At 38.9% G+C, this 27,142-nt stretch overlaps 1 protein-coding gene across 3 annotated transcripts; it reads left to right on the forward strand.

Moving 5' to 3' along the window:
• Nucleotides 1–221: 221 nt before the first annotated feature.
• LOC110790114 (protein ENHANCED DISEASE RESISTANCE 2) lies at nt 222–27,142 on the forward strand. 3 transcript variants are annotated; one of them, XM_021994876.2, is made up of 22 exons: nt 222–746; nt 1,122–1,196; nt 1,314–1,367; nt 2,856–2,921; nt 3,245–3,303; nt 4,688–4,764; nt 4,920–5,042; nt 6,396–6,430; nt 7,282–7,382; nt 7,567–7,662; nt 9,236–9,300; nt 11,316–11,387; nt 13,543–13,716; nt 20,290–20,486; nt 20,596–20,656; nt 21,515–21,690; nt 22,867–22,968; nt 23,659–23,706; nt 24,608–24,751; nt 24,860–24,955; nt 25,564–25,665; nt 26,475–27,142. In XM_021994876.2, exons 1-22 carry the CDS (start codon nt 525–527, stop codon nt 26,559–26,561), a joined length of 2,232 nt encoding a protein of 743 aa, XP_021850568.1. In that variant the 5' UTR covers nt 222–524; the 3' UTR covers nt 26,562–27,142. The 3 variants fall into 3 exon arrangements, with proteins under 3 accessions (XP_021850568.1, XP_021850565.1, XP_021850564.1); XM_021994873.2 differs by having other exon boundaries at nt 294–746; nt 1,122–1,184; nt 4,688–4,782; XM_021994872.2 differs by having other exon boundaries at nt 295–746; nt 4,688–4,782.

Here is a 27,142-nt window from a genome sequence, read left to right on the forward strand (position 1 = left end):
AATTTACCTTTTTTTAAATTACTTTTATTATTATTATATTCAATTTTACGTCCGTTAGTAACAGACCAAAAAAAGCAGCGGTTTCCATCCATTTTGAGGGACTAAACTGCTCTTTTTCCAACCACAAAGACTAAACTCCGTTTTTTTTTTGAAAATCCAGGGACCATCCGTATACTTTACTCGTTACAAAACAATCACCCCGACCGGACCCTTGTTAGATGCTCCGTAGTTGGTGACTTGGTATACGGAGTAGTAATTTAAGAATGACGGTGATGTAATCAACGGCAAAAGCAAAGAATCAAGTATGAGTACAACAGTGATAGGTTCATAATTGAAGACTCCCATCTAATGTCTAATGATCTACGGAGCACTCCGTATGATCTAACACACATTGATAAAATGCCCAAATAAAGCGCGATCCAGCAACGTGTCCTTTGCGATTTACCCCTCCCTCGTTAGATTACTCCCAATCTTTCCCAGAATTGAATTGAATTGAATTGAACCATATCTGGAGATCGGTAGCAATGTCGCGGCCAATAAGGCTGAGATCGCTGTCGGATGGGGATGGATCATCGTTGCTATTGAGCGGGGAGTTGAAGAAGAGACCTAAATTCCAGTATTCTGGTTGGGTATTTCATCTGGGTACTAATAAAATTGGTCATGAATATTGTCATCCTCGCTTCTTGTTTATAAGGGGCAAGTACGTTGAGATGTATAAGCGTGATCCTCACGATAATCCCGGCATTGTAAGCTTTTCTCTTTTTATTATATCTATTAATTTGAAATCCCCATGATCGTAGTTATGTTTTTTGAATAATGATGACTTTATATGAGCTAAATCCAATCGGAACTTTGGGTTGCTGTTCAATTCTTGGTTTTTTCGTTTGTTATTCGCTTATTGCTTTAAGGATGATATTCTGAGATGGAACAGGATGTGTCCGCTATACAATGTCAGTTTGAAATGAGTGAGAACCAGTAAGGAAGTGTTTAGGTGGATGAATCCAAAACACGGATGTGATTGTTACTTGTATTTACCCTCCCAAGTCTTTTCATGGATTTTCTGTCTTACAATTAACATAACTTGAACGTCGCTTGTACTAATTTTGTTCTCCTTCATGCAGAACCCTATAAGGAGAGGTGTTGTGGGACATACTCTTATGGTGGGAGAGATGGGATGCCGAAAGGTTAATTGTAGCGTAAGGGCACTTGGATTTGAATTCTATGATGCTGTTTTCCATCTTTTGGTTTTAGATTTCTGAAGAACAATATATGCACTCACTTTTCTTTGTTCCCATTTTTAATAACTTATGTAGGATCTGCATGTTCTTCGATTCTATAATCGATTGGATGAATCAAAGAAGGGAGAAGTAAGTGATTTTGCAATTTCTTAGTACCTTGATTCATTTGGAACCTCATCATGTTAATTTTCATAAAATTGGATCTTGATTGTGTGTTTTGTCGCAAGCATAGGCATAGGCATAGCCATGTAGGGTGTTGGGAAAGCTTTTAAAAGTTGAAAATTTGTTTGGTGCATTTAATTTCTTTTTTTTCCAGATTAAAGGCTTTGGTGAGGAATTCATTTGATGAACTCTCATGTATGTTTTTGCAGCCATAAGGTCAAATTTTCACCGTAGGATACTTCTTTATACTTGAGGTTTATTAGCTGTTTTTTCCAAATGTTAACATCACTTGTATGACCTGTAATTGTGTAGAAATATCTATACAAACGTAGCTTGTAATTCAGCAGATCTAGCAGAAAAAAATTGGAAGAATTTATGGAAGGGGAGAAACCATTAAGTATTATGTTTCCATCTTTTTATAGATGTCTTCTGCTCGTCTTACTCTCTTTTTTTTTTTTTTTTGGGCGAGGGATGGTGATAACTCTTCATCAAATTTTCATTTTAGGAGGGACTCTCATGATAGTATGTTAGGGAGCTTAATAATATGTTGTGTATTCCGTATTCTTGTTCAACCCCTTTTCTGATTTCTCGGATAGTACGCATAGTAGAGTGTGGTTGTCTGGTTGACATTTTATTTGGAGTATTCTCATTGGGTTTTCTTTTACTAACAACTATTCGATACACCAAATCATCATCTTTTCCCCTCTTCCTTTCTTCTGAAGGCAAAGGGTTTGAACAGAAGCATGTGAAAGTGTTTGTCTGGGTTGCTATTTTGGGGAAGCTTAATACTTGTGAGTTGTGATGATCTACAGGCTTAAAGACCTTGTAACGCCCTTTCTCGTCATGTATGTACTCTGTTTTTCTAGTGAGGAGGCAGGGAATCACCTGCATTGTCCTGCCTCTCCCGAGGGTAGTTACTTTACTAGAGATTATATGTTATTGTCGGGATTCATCGGATCACATCTACTCTTCTAGCTCATCTGCAGATTCATATGAGTTGGGTAGGCAGAAGGGAATAATATTCCATGGCAGAAGGGGAATAATATTTCGTGGGTGATTTGGTTGGAAAGGAATGACAAGACATTGAGGAGTCTTCTTTGAATGCTTTTTGGGAGCGAGTGGTGTCTTAAGCTTCAATTTGCTACATGCCTCACACTCATGTGTCCCTTTCTGATGCATTGAGTTCTTTTTTCTCGTGCGCTGATAAATGTGACTTCTGGTCCTTCTCTTTTGTATCTTCACTTTCACTTTGGCTATTGAATGTTGTCCATTAAATAGCAATGTATTTTTTTTACAATAAAATGTGTTGTTTATTATGGAATGACTTCTGTATTTTCATTCATACTGATTACTTTTTTACCTCTGTATATTCTGTATTGCCTTTTCTTTTTGGTGGGTGGGTGGGGAGTAGAGTTGGCATTCCTTAGAGTAATTTGATTATTTTCTTTGCTGAAGATTGCTTGTGCTACAGCTGGAGAAGCTCAAAAATGGGTGGAAGCTTTTGAGCAAGCAAAGCAACAGGTATTGGAGAAAAACTTCATGTTTATTTTAGCAAGTTGTTTCATGTTGGGAAGATTATTACTCCGTACTTCGTTGCAGCTAATAAAAATATTATTAGGAAACCACATATGGTTTTAATTTGCAAATGCCAATACAGAATATTGCTTTCTTTCTTGTCCGATTTCTGTTAATAATGGTCGAAGGCTGGAAACTCCTTTCCAATGCCCCTCTTAAAATATTTGTTTTGGTTGATTCAGTAAAAGTATGATGTTTTGTTCTGTAAGGTGGAGGCACCATTCCTATTTTCATTTATATTTGATTCTAATGTTAACTTGTCGTTACAGGCAGAATATGAGCTTTCAAGAGGAGGAAGAGCCAGAGACAAGTTGAATTTGGAGGCCGAGTATGTCTATCATCCTAGTAACTGTCTATTCTTGATAGATTGTTGATTTAAAACCAGTAAGCTTAGATTTTTGTGGTGCAAAGAATACATTTGTCATCCTCTTATATTACAGGTGAATGCTGCATTTGATATTTATTGGGTAACCTATGTATGGATTGTACATGTTGGATGCCCCATTTCTTTTATATCTTCATGTCTTAGCGCAATAATTTGGAAAAGTTCTCATGTTTTTTCATTCTTGATTTCTTGCTTGTAAATGTTAATTGCCGATGATTTTTTTTGCACAGGTTAATTTGTTATCGTAGGTACTCTTGTTCCATTTACTTGTCCCATGCAATCAATATTTAAGTGTTTAGGAATCAAGGGTAGTTGATATATTCAGGAGCTTACAGGTAGATAGTAGTTAATTAGAGAGCCTATAAAATAAAGACCTTATTACTTGTATAGTTGGATCCATGGATCCTCAAATATATATCCTGATCCATGCCATGTTTAGACAACTGAAAGAAACATATGTTAACTTGTTGCTGATACTTGATATGCGGAGGCAATTTAGTTTGTGAAGTTACTTTTAACTTTTTTGAGCTTTTGACAATTGGTGTGGACCTAGCTTCCTTTTCCTGTTCTCTTCTGTTTCATATTTTGAGGGTTTGGTATTTTATACACCTCATATTTGATTTGAACTGGATGTTACTGAAGTTTAGTGGTGACATTTTAGTTCTGGATTACATATTTTCAATTGAAGTTACCTGTTCTACAGAAGATGTATTTAAAAGAAGAGATTCTGTCTTGCTGCTAGGTGCAGTGTCTGTGAGCATGATTGTTCGTCATCACGGTGTCTATGGGTGATCTGTCTGTGGACTTTTTAGTTTGGTATGTCTGGTTCAGCTTGGTAAGGTCAGTGAATCAGTGATGCTGGTAGAAATAATGGCATAGAATAGAAGGTTGAAAATAATTTTTCCGTGTCAGGGTGTTAAAAGTTTTTCTAGCTCGTGTACAGTCAGAGAGCTATGCTCTGCATGTCAATCATTACATTTTTTTTTAAAAGGTCATGCATATCCATAAGCTTTATTGTTTGTTCAACTCAAATCCCCTTTCTTTATTGGTGATTAGGTTGGGGGAATGATGTTCCCCTTCATTTATGGGATAGACTCGTTAGTCTCTTTGTTTCAATATCTTCATTAGGTTGTCATAAATGGATCATTTTTCTAATTGGCTGATGGCACTTATTGCAGTGTGTTCTGTAGGCTGCAATTTGTTCATCTGTGCTTGTAGTTAAAATTCTTACTTGTCGGCTCAATATCTCATGGTTTACATGTTCCATTTTCTTGTTTTGCTGATGCTAATTTTAACTATGTTATGACTTTCTCTCTTCTGTGTAAAGGATTGACCTTGACGCGCATCGCCATAGGGTGAGGAAGTATGCACATGGCTTCATAAAGCTTATAAAAATCGGACATGGTGAGTCACAGTTAACTGGTATGGCAGTGATTCAGTGTTATGTTGCTTCCAGTTCAATTTTTAACACAGTTGCTATCTGGACATTGAAGATTTTTTTTCTTGAACTTGTCTCATTAAGTGATAAGTACTTGATCATTTTCCTATTATCGATCCAGAGCCACTTTTGCGGCAATCATCATCCTTGGCAGACAATGCCCATACAGATGGCTATATGGGAGTTGATGGTGACACGGATGCTATTGAGGCACATACATGGAAATGTGTATGCACCATGAATGGTTAGTATTTTGTTAGAATGGCTGTTAACGATCAATTGATGAGTTGTTCTTGTAAAATTTTCAGCTCTAAATTTTCTAGCCACATTACTGTACTTTCCAGTTTCTTGGGGGGTCACATATCAAATCAGTTATAGAGAAGGCTTTATACATTGTAGTTGTAATTCAGCAATCAAATACATTAGGAGTTGATATAGGTTTGCTCTAAGCTTTAAAATTTTAGCCATAAAATTTCTAATCGTGACTTTTTCATTTACTATTCAGTGAACTCAGTGTGGCTAAGAATATTTAAGGAAAGGTATTAGTCTAAGCTTGAGGTTGGTGAGCGTTTGTTGGTTGTCCACCTCTGAACTCCGGGAACATGAGTTCAGTTCTCATTGCCAGCTAGTGGTTTCCCGTCTCATTCCCGTAATGCATCTGATATAGGGGAAGGGACACTTTTTGTCATGCAAATAAGTCAGTTAGAGTTAACTTAGGGAAGGGGGAGTGAGTTTGTTTAGTATTGTGTACAGAGTTTTTCGCCTAGGGAGGGAATAACCAGAAGTTGGTTGAGTTTTATTTTTCTTTGTTTAGTTTTTGTGCTGAGGGAGTGTCCAGTCACTCGAAGATCTGGGATTGTAGAGACCGTTTGATGATTTAATCACATCAAATTACAATCAACAATCAATTTCCCTATCTTCTCTCTCATTGAGTCATTTCTACTAATTTGATTTTCCATTCTGATAGAATCCCCTCTTCTGCTGATTATCAGTTTACCTCCGCTCTAAAAAAAAGTCATCGAAGGAAATGTGTAATAAGCCACCACAATCTTGAAGATCAAATTAAGGGGAGAGGCAGAAATAGGTCTGATTGAAGATATCTGTTTATTACTATTCCTGTCGAAGTTGTGCACATGTGAGTTATCCCGCATTGGAGAAATGGAGAGATGTTAACCACCTTATAAGGTTGAGGAGCGACTCTTCTATCACCAATTGGTTTGGGATGGAACTTCCTTTGGGCTTCCAAATACCCCCCTCCTTGAGGTAGCCCTAGCCCATTTCAGAATTTCTCTAAAAAACTAACAAAATCCTCACCGTCTGTTATGGATTTCTTCAAGGAAAGAGTAGAACTCTAGATTTTCTTTGTTTATCCGAAAGGATAATGGCGAAGTTTTGTTTAGCAAATTCCAAGTACAGTTGCAGGTACATTCCCAAGCTTTGCTTTTTTGTATTTCTACCAGGGCAACCTTTTCAGTACTTCAATGGACTAGTCGAATCTTTGGCTACAATGATTCTTCTGTTGATTCTTTTGGTGCTTTATTTTATTTTACTTGTTTTGTTGCTTCTGGTTTGTGATACTTTGTTTTCTTATTTACAGGAATTAGAATCTTTGAGGATGTTGTAGAGTCCAAGGTATCCACATTCTCATACTGTTTTTTTCAAAGGCATTTGATAGTTTTTACCCTAGACAGCATGGAATAGGGAAATTCTTTATCATTTAATTTCATTCCTGACTCTTGAGACTTCCGACTCTCATCAACCTTGCCATGTTGGTGAAATTGTCATACCCTTTGTCCTGGATCAATGAATTGCTTTTTTTTAGACTCTGGAACTGCTTCTTCGCTATGTCAGCAGTAATGCTGCATGCAGCTGCTCCTAGAACTTTCATTGCTAGAAGTTATATGTAATATTGTAATATGTTGCACAGAACGCTCTATACAGTTGATCAAGGACTTTAGAAAGAAGCATGGGGCCATGCTTAATGTGAATAAAAAATGGTGTAGTGTGGGAGCAACCAACCACTTGTTGTCACCATGGAAGCTCTTGACATTCAAGACTCAGATATATTCACTTTATGCATCTACACACTTTGTGAATACAAAAATTGTTGTCATGCAATGGAAAAAAAGCTGACGTGATATACACAACTTATAAATTATTACCTAAAAGTTTAGCCTCTTTTAGAAACTGATACTCTCAAGATTCTATAAAGCGATTGAAAGGCCCAGTTGTATTCCTTCTTAGCTCCATTTGTTACTTGTTTTACCAAGAAATAACTCACTTTTGTGAAGGATAATTGTTTTTCTAGATCTGTTTGTGTTTTACTTTTAATCTGATAGCAAATATTTTTTTACACTAATAAGCTGGCCATTATGGCATCTTTTGTTGTTCCCTCCCTTCTCTTGGCATCGGGATAGCTGTAGGGTTCTTATGGTTTGTTTCTGCAAAAGTTTGATTTGCGCTTTCTTTTGTTATGTTAATAGGGTGGTAGAGGCGTTCTTGTGAAGTCAGTGGGTATAATTGATTGCAAAGCAGATACTGTTTTTGAGGTTCTCATGAGCCTTGAGCCCTCTAAGAGATATGAGTTAGATTCTTTTCCCCGTTCATCCTTGTTTTTAAGATTTTCTCTGGTTTATTTTGGTATATTTAGGGATATGTATTCCCTGTCCACCTTCATTTTCTTTTTGTCTATATCTTTATTTATTCAAAATGGATGAGTTATGCTTTACAGTTTAACTAATTATGAAGAAGCGGGTGCATCATTACAGGTGGGATATGTTGACTAGTGACTTGGAGCTTGTTGAGTGCGTAGATGGGAATTATGATGTTCTATATGGTACATATGATTCAAAATACTTTACTTGGTAATATATTTGTGCTCTTTTCTTTTCTCACCTTGTCTTGTGCTGCTAGGAAGTATAAACTGATGGCCAAGTTTTTGCCATTTTACATTTCACTTCATATAACTTTCACACTGCATTTCCTTACCTCTTTGGCTAGTGTTTCAAAGCTAGAAATGTTCTTTATGTAAGTTGCATGTGGAATACTAATTTTGGCTCATTGCAGTTCCTCTTCACTCTAAGCTGTTTATGAAAGGAGTACAAAAACAAGTTTTTTGTTGATCTAAAGGGTGCTTTTTTATTTTTATTTTTTATAGTTGAGAAAAATGTTAATGCTAATTAAGAGACTACATCAAAAGAGGACTTATAGTACCTTGGAAGATAAGAGCACGGATATCATGTTTTACATATTAACATTATTACTTGAAAAAGATTAATTAGATAACAGTAAGTAAGTAACTTCAACATGGATGCACGATGACCTTATTGTACACCCGATGCATGCAAGACAAGCTTCTCCTTTGAATTTTCTGGAATGAAGTTAGTTAACTCAATTCAAAAGAATTGAGATTTTGTGAGTTAAAAAAACTGAATAGAGAGTTACAGAATTCAGACTCAGGTACTATAAGTATGAATGTATGATGGCTATCCTATGATGAAAGAACTTCTGAGTAGGACTTGAGTTGACGTTTGTTGGCCTGAGAAAACAATTTGTGGACAGGACAAAATACCGAAGTCTTCTTGTAGGCAGCTCGTTTTACTTCAATCTTCCTTCACCAATGAATTCCTTTTCTTATCTAATAGAAATAAATGTCCGTGAAGAAGTTTTTCTAAACTTGCTGCAACCTGCACCTGTAATAAAGCTAGATGGAGCACCTGATAACTTGAGTAGTAGACACTACCCTTAATAAATCCACCACATGATATATATCATTGTGGACCTTGTGGTTAATCAAATGCACCCAAAGAAATCCCTATGTCAGTGACTCAGTAGTGCCTCCTAACAATCCTATTTTATCTTTACATGTTGATGGGGGACACAGAAGATTGCTCCAGAAAGATGGGGGGATACAGAGTGTGGATAAAAGTTAGTTAATGGGATAGGAGGACTAATATATATGTGCGAAATATTTACTTGTGGGGATCAAAGATCTCATTAATCACTTCGTCTTCACCCTGTCATATGGTGTTTCCACTTAATTTTAATAGCCTGGGAAACTAAGGCATTAATTTGGGGAGCCTATCCTGTTTCTGATGTGATTTTTCATGAATCTTTCTGTTCCTTAAGTACCTTAATCACTAAGTCTTTAGACATTAATTTTTGTAGATAGGTGCATGCAGGTCATGTATGGTTTACAGGTACATAAACTTTGGAGAATATTCAGTTGGATTTTAGAGAGTTTTTGTGTGGGTGGGAATAGTGAATACGCTATGCCAACCTCCTTGAAATCATCTTTCTTACATGATTCATGGTGCTAAATGTTCTACATTCTTCTTTAAGTTGTCTCTTTGATTTGTCTTCTCCGTATAAAGTCTTTATCTGCAAAATTCCTGATTGACGTGTGAATAATACATGTGCTGCTGTTTCCTCGTGTAGGTGGAGTTCCAAAAGGGACTTTGTGTTCTCAAGGCAATGGTTTCGTGGACAAGATGAAACATACAGTTAGTAAATCTTTCTCTCTGCGTCTACAATTATTTTCTTACGTGTATGACCATGCATTTACTAAAATTTAGCACAGACAATAACTAGTGTCTAATTAAAAGTGTCCCCATTGGTTATAGCTTCAATTATCGGAGGTCGAGGATTGCTATCTCACCTAACATTTGTTATCTTTGCCGTGCTAATCTTGAATCCTGCTCATGTGTGATCCTTGTCTACCTTTACTGCGAGCTGAAATGTTATCTATGGGGGGATGGGGGGACTTTTTGGGTGCATAAAGAGGTTTGGTTTTTCCCTTCATACTACATATAAAGGATTGGTTGCAAATTTGTTTTTTGGGATTGGAAGGGTGAAGGAAAAGAAGTTTCAATGGTGAACTGCCATAACAGCTATCCTGTGGGTCATTTGACTGAGACAGAATGGCTGTATCTCCAATGGAGTTGCTTCTTCTCGTGGTGGTTTATGGGAGAAGGTTTCTTTGTTAGCGTCATTATGGGCTAAGGCAGCTGGGGCTTTAAGGCTTTATCCAATTGGGGAGATTCAAAGGAATTGGGCTAATGTCTAATTTTTTTCCTGTTTCTCTTGGTGAATTCCTCTTTCCGAGTTCTAATTAAAAACAATTCCTTGTAAAAAAAAAGCCTTTTATATAGGAGTTCAGCTGCAAAATTAAAGATGGTTTCCTTTCATAAGAAAGACAGCCACTTGGTTTTGCATACGATTTACAATGGATATAATCTATGCGGCTTTCATACATGTTTCTAGATGCTTATTTTTAATAGGTATATAGAGAGCCTCTATACTCTGTGTTGCTTTCCAAGCATAGAGTAGCATGCTTTTCAGATACAGCGGTCGCAATAAAATTTTATGACTTCTAAACTAATAAAAGTGCAAATTGTCTAGAGAGGTTTGAATCCCGTCTCTCTTTGAATTGCGCTCTTGAGAAATTGATTCTTGTTGTTTTTCTGTTGGAATTTCAAGTTCTATTCGTGTCCAGTTGCTAGTTCAAAGTACTAATATGTATTGGAAGTGAACTGCTGCTGGAAACCTACCAGGCAGTCATTCTACTCATGCCCCGTTTATATTGTAGTAGTAGAATGTAGATGTATGTAATTATTATTTTTCTTAGAACTTACGCTTGGAAGCTGGTCTAAATTATCTTAGTTTTTATCTTACCCCTCCCCACTGAATATTCTCAAGAGGATCTGTATGCCCTCTGACTGGAAGTCTGGAACGACTTCTTCGGTCTAACTGGAAATGTTGGTTTTCATAACTTTTAATACAGAGAACTCTTTTGTCTGGGTTTAAAATTTCAGGATGGTAATCCATATCAAGCTTCCCAATGAAAGTCTTTCCTCTTTTCTTTCTTATCCATCTTAAGTCTTGGAACTATCAAAACACTCACAAGATGTGCCCATCTACCTCTCTCTCTCTCACCATTCAGTGTAGTAGAGATGTGGCAGTATGGTTGTGGTAGATCTGATATTCCATCTGACTTTCTCTCTCTCTCTCTCTCTCTCTCTCTCTCTCTCTCTCTCTCTCTCTCTCTCTCTCTCTCTCTCTCTCTCTCCCCCCCCCCTCTGATTCTTTCAAGTATCAACGACATGATTCCTATTTGTTACTAGATTTGGCCATGTTGAGGGCGGAAAGACTCTCTTCAACAGCAGCAGAAGTGAAGGAGGAGAGAAAATACAGACAGAGAAGAAAGGTTTTGAGATGAATGGAATAGTATGTTGTTTATAATTGGTTTGTGGTTTTGAGTTGAAGGTTTTTGTACTTTAATCGGTGGTGAATTGCAGCTGAAGGATGGAAAACTTGTTCCCTTTAATTTAACTATTATCCCATAAAATTTAAACCCTTATCATTTCCACCCTGCTTCCTAAAGTTAGACTCCCGTTCCATGCATATCTTTGTTGTGCAACTTCAATAGATATGAGGATATGTATATTTCCTATTGTTTTATTTATTTATTTTATCTCTATCTTTTTTATCCTAACACTAACTCTACTCATGGATGCAGCAATCTTGCAATTCCCAGCCGTGCATAAGAAATGTCCTGCTAGATCTGGTTATCAACGGACAAAGATAAGCCGTAAGCCACCCTGCTCTCAAGTTTTATGTCTCCTTTCTAGTACGCTACTCCCTCCGTTCTTGAATGTTAGTCCCTTTTGGAATCTAAGACAATCTAACAAAAGTACAATTGTCACATGAATTTCAATAGAATATAACCCATGTGGGTAGGAGAGAGAAATAATTGGGGGGTTTAATGAGGATAAAAGTTTACTTGAGAGTAAACAAGTGGGCCTTTGTGATATTTCTAAGGGTATAAAGGGGATAAATGTTAGACAAATAAGGAAAGATTCCAAAAGGGACTTATAAAAAAGAACAACTCAATTAAGAAAGGGGAGTACATGTTTTTCTTCCTCACCCTTGCACTTTTAGGAAAATTGAGATGTAATAATTATGAACCAAATTGATAAAGAAAAATTATAAGGTTTTATAACAGCTCAATCCGCTAGGCGTTAGCTTACGACTTGCCTAACTCACAGGATTTCTTCTTCAGAACTAGTTCTTCACTATTTGAGTGCCAACAATTTTTGAACTCGTTGTTTAGTTACATGAACATCAAAATTGGTTTGAGAGATGAGAGGGGTTTAGATTATGCATACTGTAAGGGTTGGGAAGACTGTTCTGAGGTAAGCAAACAAAGTGCTCATTATAGAGACCTGTTCTACAAAAAGAAGAAAACATATCATGACTGATTTAATTCTTACTTGTGTGTTAATGGAAAAGATTTCAGTTTTTTAAAAGTTGGACCTCTCTACCCAAATCTTTTTGTGCAGTGCAGTTTATGTTTTTCCTGTGATATTGCACATGATTTTCTCATTCTCTCTTTATACAAGAAAATAATCACTTTCCCCTAAGCTCTTCAAAATACATATAGAAAAAAAAATGAGGAGCAGTTACAGTAGGATTCATAGCAATTACTCCGGTCTGTCAAATAAAATTTCTGTCAAGAACACGTAAGATGGAAATTCAAATAAAATGTGTGCCAGAAAACACCATAATCTTGGATCCTTAAAGGCTTTAATCCGATCCTTAACAAGGAAAGGAGTTGACGTAATGGCCCTTATCTGTGCATTAATGCAGTAGCCACGAGATTGCTCCCTGTAGGCCCTTGGTTGGAATATCATCTACTTCTCAACCCAGTTTTCAGCTTATTCAAGAGGGGTAGGAAAGGAAATTTATGCTTTACTTCCAAGTAAAGAAAGTAAAAGGGTGTACCTCCATATCTCCAATCTAGTCTACGAGACTATGATAGATTTAGTGACAAGGTTGACTATGCTGGAGGTGAATAACCAAAAGATAAATAGACATGGGTCTGTGGAACTCACCCACCCCTCTTTAATATGATAAGTTTACAGAAGCCATAATGTACTGGTATCCACAGATCTCCGTAGCTTTACAAATCTTATCCACAAAATCAATTTGTTAAAGTTGGAGGAATATGTCAAAAAAATTGAGTGTTTAGGCTTCTTTTTTGCACCTTCTCCCCCTTCCAACCTCTTCTGCACCATGAGTCATCAACTTGGTTGACTACACTACTATGCAAGTATGCGTGTACTTAACCAGGTACCCATGATGATGGGAGTCATTGGACTAATAAAAGTCATGGGTTCTGGGTACCAGAGCTTCTTGTGTCAACCTAAATCTGACTGAATTTCTGCTTTTTTATCCATGTGAAATGCTTCATAAAAAGCTTGTTTGGGATTGCAAGGCAAAGTTGATGTGATATTCTAGTGCTTCACATGTATTCTCCCTCCGACCCTCCGTTAGTAAATAGTTGTTCCAGTTCCTTTTCCACAGCTTCCAATGCACTCTGCTCTCAAGTTTTATGTTAAATAATATTTTTTTAAATAGAAGTTTGATATTCTAAAAGTTGCACATTCAAATAAATCTAACAAGATACAAGGTACGTATAAATTAGTAAAAAGTTACGGTTAGACATAAAATTTACTAACTTTGACCTTGAAAAAAGAAGCAAAACATTTAACTGCAAACGGTGGGAGTCAAAAGAGATAGTAGCAAAGTTTTTGCTACCTTTTACCCTTAGAAATGGTTCTGGATGACATTCTCTCCATAAGTGTTCTATTTATACAAATTTCTTATAGAACTTTTGATCTTTCACTCCTATTGATCTTAAGATGGATTTCTAAAACTTTTTCTCTTTCTGTTATTTTTGGTAGCTTCTACTTGGGAGATAAGAAGTTTGGACACATCTGGTGCTACAACAGAATTTCCAAGGTGTCTTGTGACACATATGTTGGAGATACAATCTGATAGCTGGGGCGCATGGAAGAAAAGTCGCTCTTCAAAGTTTGAAAAATCTATCCCTTATTCATTGTTGTGTCAGGTTGCTGGTAAGTTACTTCTCGCAGATTTTCATGTATTGTTTTGCTTGCGTAGCAACATGGTAGAACACTAAAGCTTGATATGAAGACTCATTAAAGGAGCTATGACTTGTATTTTTGTTGCAAACCCTGGTTACTCATCATCACTCCTGCTGCAGTTATTATCTGTGATAAGTTCCCAGTACTGGAGCGATAATGAATAGATCAAAGCATCTTGCCTAGTAGGTCTGGGTAGCTTTGTGGAAAATGATATCGATATCACAATATTCATAGTCATCGTAACAAATTCTTTGACAATGCGTCAAGGATCCCTATCTTGACACTTCTGAACTCTACCCTAACTTAAGGTCCTTAAGGATATGGGTCTTAATATTTTAGACCTTATGGGTCCAGGTAGGGTATGGGTCTAGAATAAATTGGGTAGCCGTATGGGCCTATGGGGTCTAGATGTTATTGAGTAGGGATATTGGTCTCTCCAAAGTTTTCAGAGCCAAACACTACCCATGGACCCTCCCAAGCTAACTTACACAAATAAAAAAACTTAAATAATGCAATAGTCTGTCATCACTGCCTAGTCACTAGCTCACCAGCCAGAAGCTGACCAATAATCTCCCATCACCCTAAAAAATGCAGCTATGGGCTACGATGTTTTGTGTCACTAGTCACTACGAACTGTAAAGCACTGGGTTGGCTTCACAACACACACAGACACACGGAGATGAATAGAAAGAAGAGGATGTTTGATTAATGGGATTCAATAGTCAAAGGGTTACAAACTCAGTAGCTTTAGGCTACAAATCTCAGGTGAGTAACTTGAGGTTACAACTCTCCAATTCTACCAAATAATTCGCAATGCCTTTCTCTTTTCTCCTCTCTCTTATTTGTACAACTAGGAAGCTAAAACATTAAATGCTCTTTCTGTCTGCTTCCTGTTCTTCTTGTCAGTTAGTGCCAACGGACCTTCGTGCTGCAGTGGTGTTGTTGTTGTAGTTGTGCTGCTGCTGTTTGCTTTTTCTGTTGCGCCTGTGATACACCAACACAGGTGGGTCAGGGTTGTTGTGGTCCATTACAACACCCCGCCCCCCAAACAAACACCTTGTCCTCAAGGTGGAAGTCCGGGAAGCGATCATTGAGCAAGACAGCCACCTCCCATGTAGCATCAAACGCGGGCAGACCCTTCCACTTGATCAATACCAGGGTGCCCTCCCCTTCCTGTTCACGCACACCTAGCAGCTCCTCAGGTTCAACCATCAGTTCCAGTTCAGAAGTCAGTTGCATAGGTAAGGTGGTAGCAGCAGCTTGCTCCCCTACAGCTCTCTTGAGTTGTGACACATGGAAGACAGGGTGAATTTTGCTAGTGTGGGGTAATTTGAGTTTGTAGGCTACACGACCGATCTTCTGTATAATCTCATAAGGGCCATAAAAGCGGGCTGACAGTTTCTCATTCGGCCTCTTGGCTAATGAGCGTTGCCTATACGGCTGTAATTTGAGAAATACCTTATCTCCCACCTTAAAGCTTTCCTCTCTTCTTTTCTTGTCTCCATTGTGCTTCATAATCTGTTGAGCTCGTAACAAGTTGAGTTTGAGCTCGTCTAGAACTCCATCCCTTTCACGAAGCAACTCATCGAAGGTATCCACAGGAGTGTGCCTTGCTTCCAGTCGTAGCAAACGCGGTGGATCTCTACCATAGACTACCTTGAAGGGGGTCATGGCAGTTGACATGTGGGGTGAAGTATTGTATGAATACTCAGCCCACGAGAGCCATTTGGCCCACTCTTTTGGCCTCTCACCCGCAAAGCAACGCAAGTAAGTTTCCAGCCCCTTATTCACGTTTTCAGATTGGCCGTCAGTTTGTGGATGGTACGATGTACTCCTCTTCAAATCTGTTCCATGGAGTTTAAACAACTCCTTCCAAAAAATGCTAAGGAACACCCTATCCCTGTCAGAGACAATGGAAGCAGGGAACCCGTGTAATTTCACCACATCACGAACAAAAGCCGCGGCCACTGTTAAGGCCGTAAAAGGATGTTTAAGCTCAATAAAGTGAGCATATTTCGACAACCGGTCCACCACCACTAAAATCGTATCCACTCCACTTGAGGTGGGTAATCCCTCAACAAAGTCCATAGTGAGATCATCCCACACTGCCAAAGGTACGGGCAGCGGTTGTAACAACCCGGCAGGCTGCTGTTGGGAATGTTTGTTCTGCTGACACACTCGGCATTCGCGTACGTACCTTGCCACACACTTTCTCATACCTTGCCAAAACCATTCCGAGCTAAGCCGGAGATATGTCTTCACCTCCCTGGAGTGACCCCCAATGGGTGAGTCATGGTACTCGCGGAGTAAGAGAGGAATGAAAGCCGAGTTTTTGGCTAGCACGGTTCGACCCTTGTATAACAGCCTTTCCCCCACCACGGAAAACCAGTCATCTGCTTGCCCTCCTTAATCTCCTGTCGAATTAATTCCAGCCCACCATCCTTCTTCACTTCTTCTTTCAAAGCAGCCCAATCCACCCCCTGTGATGTGAGGAGTGTACCCAATTCTAGAGTGCCAAATTCAAGCTTCCCTTCCCCTTTTCTTGAGAGTGCATCAGCTACCCGGTTTGAAGTTCCGGGTTTGTATTGGATACCAAAATCAAACCCAATTAGCTTTCGTACCCACTTATGATAATCTGACCCAATTTCACGCTGTTGGGTTAGATGCCTTAGGCTCTGTTGATCAGTTCGAATCACGAAGTGCCTACCCATAAGATAATGTTTCCATTTTTCCACCGCTAAGCAGATGGCCATGAGTTCTTTTTCGTATATGGACTTTCCCCTTGCTCGTGGGCCAAGAACACGGCTATAGTACGCAATCGGGCGGCCTTCTTGCATCATCACAGCCCCCAAACCATACCCCGAGGCATCCGTCTCAATCACAAACTCCCTGCCAAAATTCGGCATGGCCAAAACAGGGGCGGTAGTCATAGCTTCCTTCAACGCCTCAAACGTTTGTGTGGCCATCTCTGTCCAGCCAAAGCTGTCCTTCCTCAATTGATCGGTGAGCGGTTGTGCAATTTGAGCATAGCCGACAATAAATTTCCGGTAATAGCCCGTGAGGCCTAAAAAACCTCTTAGTTCCCGTAAATTCCTCGGAGTACTCCACTCCTTCATGGCTTGTATTTTCTCTTGATCAACCGACACTCCACGACTCGAGATCACATGCCCAAGATAGGCTACTTCTTCTTTTCCGAACTCACATTTTTTGAAGTTAGCAAATAACAGCTTCTGTTTAAGCAGGGACAATACTAGTTGTATATGCCTCACATGGTCAGTTTCACAGGAGCTATAGACCAATATATCATAAAAAAAAAACAAGGAAGAATTTTCTCAAATAAGGTCGGAATACCTCGTTCATTAATGACTGAAATGTAGCGGGAGCATTGGTGAGGCCGAACGGCATTACCAGAAACTCGTAGTGCCCCTCATGTGTACGAAATGCAGTTTTATGCGTATCCTCTGGCCTCACCAAAATTTGGTGATATCCAGCCCGTAAATCGAGTTTGGAGAACACCCTTGCTCCATATAGTTCATCAAGCAGCTCGTCGATCACGGGAATTGGATATTTATCCGGAACCGTCTCCTTATTGAGAGCCCGGTAATCCACGCAAAACCTCCAAGACCCATCTTTTTTCTTGACCAACCGGACCGGACTGGAGAACGGGCTGGTGGCCAGCTTTATGATTCCTGCCTCTAGCATTTCTCGGATTAGCCTTTCTATCTCGTCTTTCTGTACTTGCGGATGTCTATAGGGCCTGACCCCAACTGGGTCGCTACCCTCTTTCATGATAATCGCATGCTCGTGTCCGCGGCTTGGAGGTAAACCCGTGGGTAAATAAAAAACCCCACTAAACTGTTGTAATGCTCTGCGTAAAAACAGAGGAATTGATGGTTGTTCCCTCTCCTTTTCCTCCAACTGATTAAACTCCAACAAAATACCTCCACCCTCCTTCCTGATCACCTATAGCATGGCTTTCAAGGAAATTTTTGATTTTTGATATCTCATAATCTGAGTTTTCCAATTGGTGACCACTGGTCCCAACTTCTCCAACCATTGAATTCCCAAAATCACGTTCGAGTTGCCCAACTCCAACGGCAAGAAATCCTCCTCTATTTCAATTTCTGAGTTTAATTTCAATCTAACCCGTTTGCAAATGCCAGTTCCCTTCACTGCCTCACCATTGCCCAGAGAAACACCAAAGCCTGCTGATTCTGTAACCGGTATTTTCAATTTTTCCACCGCCCGAAGTGAGATGAAGTTATGGGTAGCTCCGGGGTCCACCATCACTACCACCTCGCCGCCTCCGATTTGCCCGACCAATTTGAGTGTTTTCGGGTTGGTAAGGCCTACGATTGAGTTAATTGAGAGCGTTGTCGGCACCTCCTCTTCACCTTGCTCCTCCAGTGAGTAAAACTCACCGCCAACCTCCTCGCCGGTCAGCTCCTCCCCCCGTCTTCCTCATCCACTAACAAAACGCTCATCTCCTTTTTCCTACATTGGTGGCCGATGCCCCACCTTTCAACACACCTAAAACATAAGCCTTTAGACCGCTTCTCCTGTAGCTCCCTTTCCGTCAGCCGGCGGGTTTCTCCGGTGATCCGAGAAGCAAAACTTTTGGCAGGGGGTTGGGTAAAGGACGTGGAATTGTGGGATGATGTGGTGGGTTTTTGTGTGGAAGGTTTGTTGTATGGGTTAAATTTATTTGGGTTAGGCCATGTGTTTGGGCTATTGGGGTTGTGGGTTGTGGGTTGTGTGAGAGTGGGCTTTTACTGAAATATGAGAAGGGTCCATTCCTGCTTCCTCCATACCCGTTTCTTCGAGTTCGGTTCCTCTCCTCGACCCGTAGAGCTAGGTCCATAATATCATCTAGGGTGTACGGGTTCAGCACCCGAATCTCCGCCTTGATATCCTCCTTCCACCCATTAACAAACTGAGCCTTCATGATGCTCTCTGGAACGTCCTCCAATGGTGATGCTAGGTCGATGTACCGGCGAGTGTAGTCTTCTACCGTGGTGGTTTGCACGGTCTGCTCGTGCAAGGTGCCGGCGTTGGTGGGCCGGTACTTCATCAATACACGCCCTTTTAGTTCAACCCACGACCGTATCGGCCGCCCGCGAGTCTCGAAAGTGTACCATCTCAATGCATCCCCTTCCATGGACACCACCGCCGCATCCATCTTTTCCTTTTCCGACAGCCCATAAAAATCAAAGTATTTTCTCCCCGTAAAATCCACCCGTCCGGGTCCAGCCCTTCGAACGTAGGCATTTCCAACTTCCTGTACTTCAAGTTGGTTCCTCTTCCTCTGTCATTCTCCTGGTAGTTGTGTTGCCTAAAGTTGGAAAACTCACCTTCGTTTTCCGCGTTATGTCTCGGAGAGTTAACAGGGGAATTCTTCCTCTGCATAAATGCCTTTAAGTCCTCTTGGAACCTCTCCTGATTGTTTTTCAACATCTCCATCTGAACCCCTTGCTCTTCCCGAAACCGATCTATCTTTTCTTCCAAAAGAGTGGTGGCCTGGTGAATTTTCTGAGTGTCCTCCGTGCTCTTGGTGGCGAATTTCTTGGCCAGAGTCTTTTGGAACGCGGACATTCCCTCTGCCAAGAGTTGCTGCACCGTTTCTTCGAGGGCACTCATCTGCTGTCGGACTTCCGCGAGCCCTCCTTCTACAGTTTCAAACCGTTGTGACGTTGACTGCACCATGTTTCTTCTTCCCTGGGTTTGTGGCTGCTCTGATACCAACTGTAAAGCACTGGGTTGGCTTCACAACACACACAGACACACAGAGATGAATAGAAAGAAGAGGATGTTTGATTAATGGGATTCAATAGTCCAAGGGTTACAAACTCAGTAGCTTTAGGCTACAAATCTCAGGTGAGTAACTTGAGGTTACAACTCTCCAATTCTACCAAATAATTTTCAATGCCTTTCTCTTTTCTCCTCTCTCTTATTTATACAACTAGGAAGCTAAAACATTAAATGCTCTTTCTGTCTGCTTCCTGTTCTTCTTGTCAGTTAGTGCCAACGGACCTTCCTGCTGCAGTGGTGTTGTTGTTGTAGCTGTGCTGCTGCTGTTTGCTTTTTCTGTTGCGCCTGTGATACACCAACACAGGTGGGTCAGGGTTGTTGTGGTCCATTACGCTAACCTTTTAATTGTATTACCATTTAAATGGTGGTCATTATTTGGCTTGTTACACATTACATACATATAGATAAATAGGCAATAAAAATTAGAAGTAATGAAGGACATGTTCTGGACCCTAGACCCCACCCATACCCTATTAACCCTATGGGTCTGGGTAAGTGTCTTAGTTTTTTAGACCCTATGGGTCTACAAAACAATATGGTACGTATACATGTGTTACTGGACCCTACCTAGATCCTAATCATTGACATCCCTAGTTGCAAGACGTTTTTTCAGTTGAATATGCACTCTTCAATGCATCGTGATGTTGAGGGGAAGTTTACTTAACTTTGCTAAGATTTAAAATTTTCACAGGAGAGTGCATGACATGTTAATTATTCTTGTTTCTGTTTGTATAGGTCTGAAGGAATATATTGGAGCAAATCCAGTCCTTAAAAGTAATTCTGATACAGCAGTTTTAACTTCAAATTCCTCCAGTAGTAGTATTTCCAGCAGTGAATGTGACAGTGCAGAGGCAGAAGAGTTTTATGATGCGATTGCGGCAGAATCTTCTGAAGATGAAGATAGTGATGATGATATTGAAGTTGACAAGAAGGTTTGAATTCTTTTCTTTATGTTTGGGTGCTTGACTAATTCAATAGACCCACTATTGTAATGAGATGGTAACGCTACGAGGTTTGACACCAGTTTGTAAGCTGTGTCAGGACATTGTGATGCTGGAGAACGATTCATTGGACATAGCAAGATTATCTTTGAAGGCTTCAGGTTCCGTTGCTTAACTGTTTGGTTGTATCTTTGACTAGTTCGCGGCTATTATATTGAGTACTTGACCTACTTCCATGTGTTAGTTTTCTTTAGTACTAATTATTTTCACCGATAAGACCAATCTTCTATTATTCTAAGGCATATCAGTTGTACAAGAGGCTAGGTGATTCTTCCCCGTGAATTATATTTATGCCCTCCTGTGATCTATAAGAATCAAACTTCTATGACCCTGATTCGAGATCTCGTTAACAGAGAAGTATTAGCTCAGTTCTTCACTCACCCCCTTAAGACGATTTTGTCCCCTTATACGTATCCAAGGGAAATGAGAAATCGTCCTCAGGGATATAATTGATTTCATCTCTAATAATCTGGCACTTTCAAATCCTAGAGATCGCTGAACACAGCATTGTGCCGAGTAACCGCGTCATAAACTTTAATGCTTGCACATAACTAAAATTTAATGAGAGGGCGAGGGACTTATGATGATAAAATGCACTCTAATTCTATACACACATCTAAGACCCCTAAACTCTAATCCTATTTATAGATGTTAGAATATGCAAGTAAAAAGCCATGTTTCTTTCCCAGAGATATTATCTTTAATTAAAATTTTCTAAAATTATAGAAAACAAATGATACATTAATGTGAATTTCTCACCCATACCTAAAATTTCTAACAAAAACAACAGGGTGGGGGGGGGGGGGGGGGGGGGGGGGGTTAAAGAGAGGAATTGTAAATGCGACAATTCATTTGTGGCTTAACTGCTATTGTTATGCTTTTTATTGAGGTGTGGTTTATTTTAATTCTGTATTCTGCAATATAACCCATTAACAAACACTAGCTTTCTTATTCTGCAGATCATGATTCGAGCCAAGTATTAGATTCAGCCACACCCCCTGTGCCAATTGACCCAATCAAGTTTTGTGGTTCATTGCGTGAAGGAAAAGATGACGATGACATAAATTGCTGGACAAATCCAGGTGGTGCAGGATTTATGATTAGAGGAAATACATACTTGAAGGACTATAATAAAGTAGGCCTTCTAATTCCTCACTAGGCCACTTCTTTTATGGTAGTGTTCTGAGTGTCTATTGTTTTGACAGTTGTATATTCTTAAAATGCCATGGAAATAATAGACACGATGTCAACAATTCATGTTCCAATTTGTTGAATTCATTCCGTCTCCTTTAATGCCACTGGTTAAGATTGTGTTGCAGTTGATATAGGGAAAAACTAACCTGTTCATGATGTCTCCATGGCTCTATGAGTTCAAACATGCTAATTAGGGATTAAATTATTCTCTGGTTTCTCCCTGTCCAAAGATAAACTTCCATATTATTTACCGGAAGTGCTAAATTAGTTCCACTTCCTTATCAAGTTAATAAAGTAAAAGAATTAAACAATTTCGACGCGTGCATTTCCAATGTTATTCTTGTACCTTTTTTTTGGTGAGTTTCAAGTAACTTTTGATTGTGGACAAATTTTCTATTTATGAAAATTCATTCCACTCAATGCACAATTTGGGGTTTGGTGCATAAATCCGATCATATGAAATATTCAAGTATCCATTAAAGTAATTTATTTATTTGGTAGATGACTGGCTTTATCCAAATTATCTCGGTTTCAATTGTAGGTTTCAGTCAGACACTACTATCATCATGTTCGATCACTTCTTAATTTCTTGTTTATAGATATTAATGTGAAATATCTGGGAAGAGAAAGTTTAGCTCTCTTTCTTCTCATGTTGAGAAATATATACTCCATACATCTTCCATTTTAATACATTACACAATTAAGGTTGTAGGGGAAAAAAACAGAAGCAGTTGGATCAGAATTTTAAAAGAGACTAATTGACGAATATGGTCTTGTATTAAATAATTTTTTTTGTTAACTTGGATTAGAAACTTATACACCTTACGTTTTCACACAGGAAGTTTATTCTTATTGTCATGTGTAAGCTTAACTGTTTTTTTTATTGTCACACAGTTTCGATCACATTTGAAAAATGGCCATTTGTGACTCTTTTACTTTTTTGAGAATGGCTGCCATGACTATACTGGAATGTCCTTGAAAATGTGAATGACCGAAAACTAAAGTGGAGTCCACTTCACTTATTTTCATGCGCAATCAATGGTTTTCTTAATCTATATAGTTTCCCTGGGTGTGTATTGCAATGATTAATTGAACAATATCTTTATTCCTTTTCAAGGTAAGAGGTGGAGATCCTCTTCTAAAGCTTATAGCTGTTGATTGGCTCAAGGCTGATCAAAGCATTGACAAGGTTGCATTGCGTCCATCCTGTGTTGTTCAGGTACTTTCAAATATCCCTTTACCCACTTTGCATCTGATCTAGCTATTAGATTCGAATTTTATTTTGGTTTAACTCTTAGCTTTTGATTCTGGTGCTGTGTCTAAATATATATTGACTTAGGTTTTTGAATGTTTCCTTATGCTTGAGAGGTTATGCGTCTTTTACGGTAATTGTTTTTTCCGGATTCAGCAGTCCTCTACTGAAGAGGAATTGTGCGAACTGAGAGCATACATTTTTAAATACGCCCTCTTTAGGATTATAGGGGATGAAACTGGACAGGTCTTGATGATGCCTGGAGAGCTTTTCGGCCCTTATTTGATCACTGGAGGTGCTTCGTTTGAGGGAATATTTTTGAACCCTTTTCTTTGCTAGGAGGCTTTCTATTGTTCCCTTTCATAGGCTTTAGTCTTTCAGGTATTAATCCATGTCTAACTCATGCCAAATGGCAACCCAAGTTTGTAATTGTTACATGTTTCTCCGGTTCGCAATCATGAAGTGGACAGTATGCTCAGAACAGTGATTATGATTTCTTTGATAAGGATTTGAATGGTTTGTGTTTCTAGGTCTTTATACTCACTTTGTATGCGTGTCACAATTTGGATTTGGGATTGATATTCTTTAACCTGTGATTAACCTTAAAGTCGCTGCTCCATGGGTTCTTTTATCTCACTTTTTCTCTTTTTATTTCAGTCAGACGCTGGAAGAAAACTTCCATTCGTTCTCATTTTTAATCTACAGGTATGAGCTTCTAGATTTATTTTTCTCTCCCCTTTCCGTAGCCTCCCAAGATCAGTCTTTTATAAACTGCCTTTATTTTGCTCTTCGGATTAAAAACCTTCCTCTATTTATTTTTAGTTATTGCATGTCGAAGAAGCATATCTTACTACTATTTCATTTCTTTCCATCCTCATGTCTTAGTTTTAAATTTATCAATTTATCATTACTGTTCTGGAATATTTCTGTTGGCTTTCTCCTTCGTTGTCAGTCTATATTCTTTTATCATGTGCTGTGAAATGAGAGTGCTGCACTATGCATCTGATGGGCTAGTGGCTGCAACAGTTATGTGCTTCCATGGATGTGTGACTGTGGCTCTCAAATTTTAGGCTGTTAATCCCGGAAGAGTTTCTGTGCTTCCCTTTTGGTTAATTTAAAAACTACAAAATTTCACCTGCGTGAATTGGATGAAAACTGATCCTAGAAAAAGCAGGCTCTTAATTTAATTTTTTGGTGCGGAAAAGCAGGATCTTTATTAAGGATACATTTAGATGCATCTTTAGGTTACGATTTTTTCTAACCATCTACCCCTACTAGTCTCTAGTAAAATTTCTGTTCACCTCTCTATGGTTTGCCTACTATGATATTCATACAATCAAATTATTAAAGTAGAATATTCTGGAATGCCTATGAAGTTGGACTTCAAGAATCTGAAATGTTATATGAAGGCTGGACTGGCTGGTAGTTTTTATGTTAACCAGCAAATTCTTTACCGCAAGACTGCTAATGCCTGTTTGACTGTAAACTACTGAAGTTTTGGAGTGCGATTATCAGGCTTGAGATGTTATAGTTTTCTTATTTACGTTCCCAACAATTTTTCTAAGTTTTAACCTCGTCTAATTCAGAGTTGTTTCTGTTGTTTCAGATCCCAGCCAAACCAAACTACAATTTGGTTTTTTATTATGCCTCTGACAGGCCTGTGAACAAAAGTTCGTTATTGGGCAAATTTATTGATGGGACTGACTCATTTCGCGATTCGAGGTTCAAGCTCATACCAAGCATTGTGAAGGTATACACTATATAGGCTCTACACACTCTGCATCTATTAGCTACATCTTCAGTGAATATGAGAAGCTTATTGATAACACTCAGAAACTAACTGCTTGAGTTGGTTCAGGGCTATTGGATGGTTAAGCGTGCAGTTGGTACAAAAGCCTGTCTGTTGGGTAAAGCTGTGACCTGTAGATACCTGAGGCAAGACAATTTTTTGGAGGTAATTAAGACCTTGAAGAAGGCTGCACTTCAGTGTCCAAACACTCTTTTGTTTGGATTATTTTTTTCTGATGCTTATTCCCGTGTCTGAGAGACTGAGTCTGCTATAACTATCTTTTGTTCTCGCGTTTGCTTTGCGTCAATGCGGATCTGTTATTCGAAATGCTTGCATGAAAACGAATCTGCATGTAGCCGTGTATGCATATGTTTTGGAATATTTAGATGTTTAGCTAATTCATTCTGCGAAACAGACTTTGGGATCCTTAAATTTTTTCACTTGCTTAGGAGTTAGAAGTAATACTCTGACATCGTGATATTCCCCTAAAAAATAGAAGAAAGATATACTCTGATATTGCTGCGCGGATCCGTTGTAGTTTATTAGAAAAAAAAAAATGGTTGTCTTTGGTATACCATGTGATTTTATTTTGTTGTCTTGGGATACCATGTGATTATTTTTTCAGTCCAGATAAATATTTCTAAATTTTATATCTTATGAAAGATTTATGACAGTATTAGAGAAGAATATAATTAATGTTATCTGCTATGTGATTTTATAGATGAGTAATACTTGTGAACTTTTCATTGACCCATTTTCTGTTTTTTTGGCAGATTGATGTGGATATTGGTTCCTCATCGGTTGCCAGAAGCGTTATTGGTCTTGTCCTTGGATATGTCACAAGCATAGTGGTTGATCTTGCGATTCTTATAGAGGTTATTGCTTCTGCTTCAATTGTTAGTTGTTTTTCCCCCTTATAGAGGACATTCATACAGAATGTGGGATCTCATCCTTTTAGTTTTGCTGCCCATGTCAATGTTACATACTAGTATGTGTTCTTTCGTTACCAAGATGAGAGCGAGTGAGTATGTGTGTGTGAGTGTGTGTATGTGTGAGTGTGTATTTTCTGCCTTTCTAAGCTTCTCTTACTGATAGCTTCCAATTTTAGGCATTTCCTTCTTACTTTTGATGGCTATTAGTAGTATTGCCTAACTGGAAGGAATCTTTCATTCAGTTTCTTGATGGGATTACCTATCCTCCCCAGACCCTGTTGTTGATGAGATCCATGCAGGGTTGTTGCTGCTGCTTGAGTGTAAGAATTTAGTTTTCATGTCTATTTTGGAAAACAAAAATAAAAATTGGGATACTTCTCTAGAGGTCAACCTGGTGAAGTTCTATGAGAGAATACTGGCCTTGCATGGCTCAGTGGTTAAAGTGTGAATCTAGACAGCTTGGTAAGCAGGAGTAATATATCTTGGTGGAGTGCTGAGGACGGTGGTAAAATAAAAAGGAAATGAAAGGGAAATGATGTTCATCAACCAATCTGTTTTAGAACACAGAACATGCATTGAGCTTTGTATGGTAGGAACATCTACTTCCGCTCTTGTATTAGTTGTATATGTTGACCATCTCTGACTTGTCTTCTTGAATTTATGTGTTGCTCTATTTCCTATGTCTCTTATGCTAGCCTAGATCTTAGTTATGCATGCAAATCAACAGATATTGACTTTAATCAATACTGCAGGCAACTGAAGAGACTGAACTTCCTGAGCACCTTCTCGGGACTGTACGGTTGAGTTGTCTTCGACTTGACTCAGCCATAGAGGCTTGACGCGTTTTTATTCAGATAATATTGCTCTCCATTCAAACCATAATGTATTCTTTACTCATTTGCGTCCAAATTATGTGACGCAACTGAGTTATTTGAATTTCATCAATATACTGCTTAATAGCTTTATTTTGCTTTCTATTCAAGCTGCAATGTACTCTTTCATGCTTGGATGCTATGGATATTATCATAGAATCTGTGCAAACTCTTAGCTGTTGTTTAAAAAAAAATTGCAAAATGGTGTGTCTACATAGGAATATACAGAGTACTAAGTTACAATATAGAGTATTGAAGAAAAAACACACCAAAATCTAACCTAGTGTCTGTGTAAAAGAAACCAGCAGATGAATGTAGCGAGAATTCTGGACCCAGGAGCAGATAATGAGTGACTAAACCAGTGAAGAAAACCGTGTCTTCTGTATCCGATACAGTGATACTCGAACTCCGCTGATATATGTTTTTGTCTCTGTTGTATTTTATATTTAAGCCGATTTCCATAGCTCTGTTTGTATGATGTATTTGGAATCAGATACTAAAGTTATGATGACCCTTTTTAGTTTTAACTGCACAGGGGGATTTTACCA

Source organism: Spinacia oleracea, chromosome 2, assembly GCF_020520425.1.
Source record: "Spinacia oleracea cultivar Varoflay chromosome 2, BTI_SOV_V1, whole genome shotgun sequence".
In the NCBI taxonomy this organism is placed as follows: Eukaryota; Viridiplantae; Streptophyta; class Magnoliopsida; order Caryophyllales; family Amaranthaceae; genus Spinacia; species Spinacia oleracea.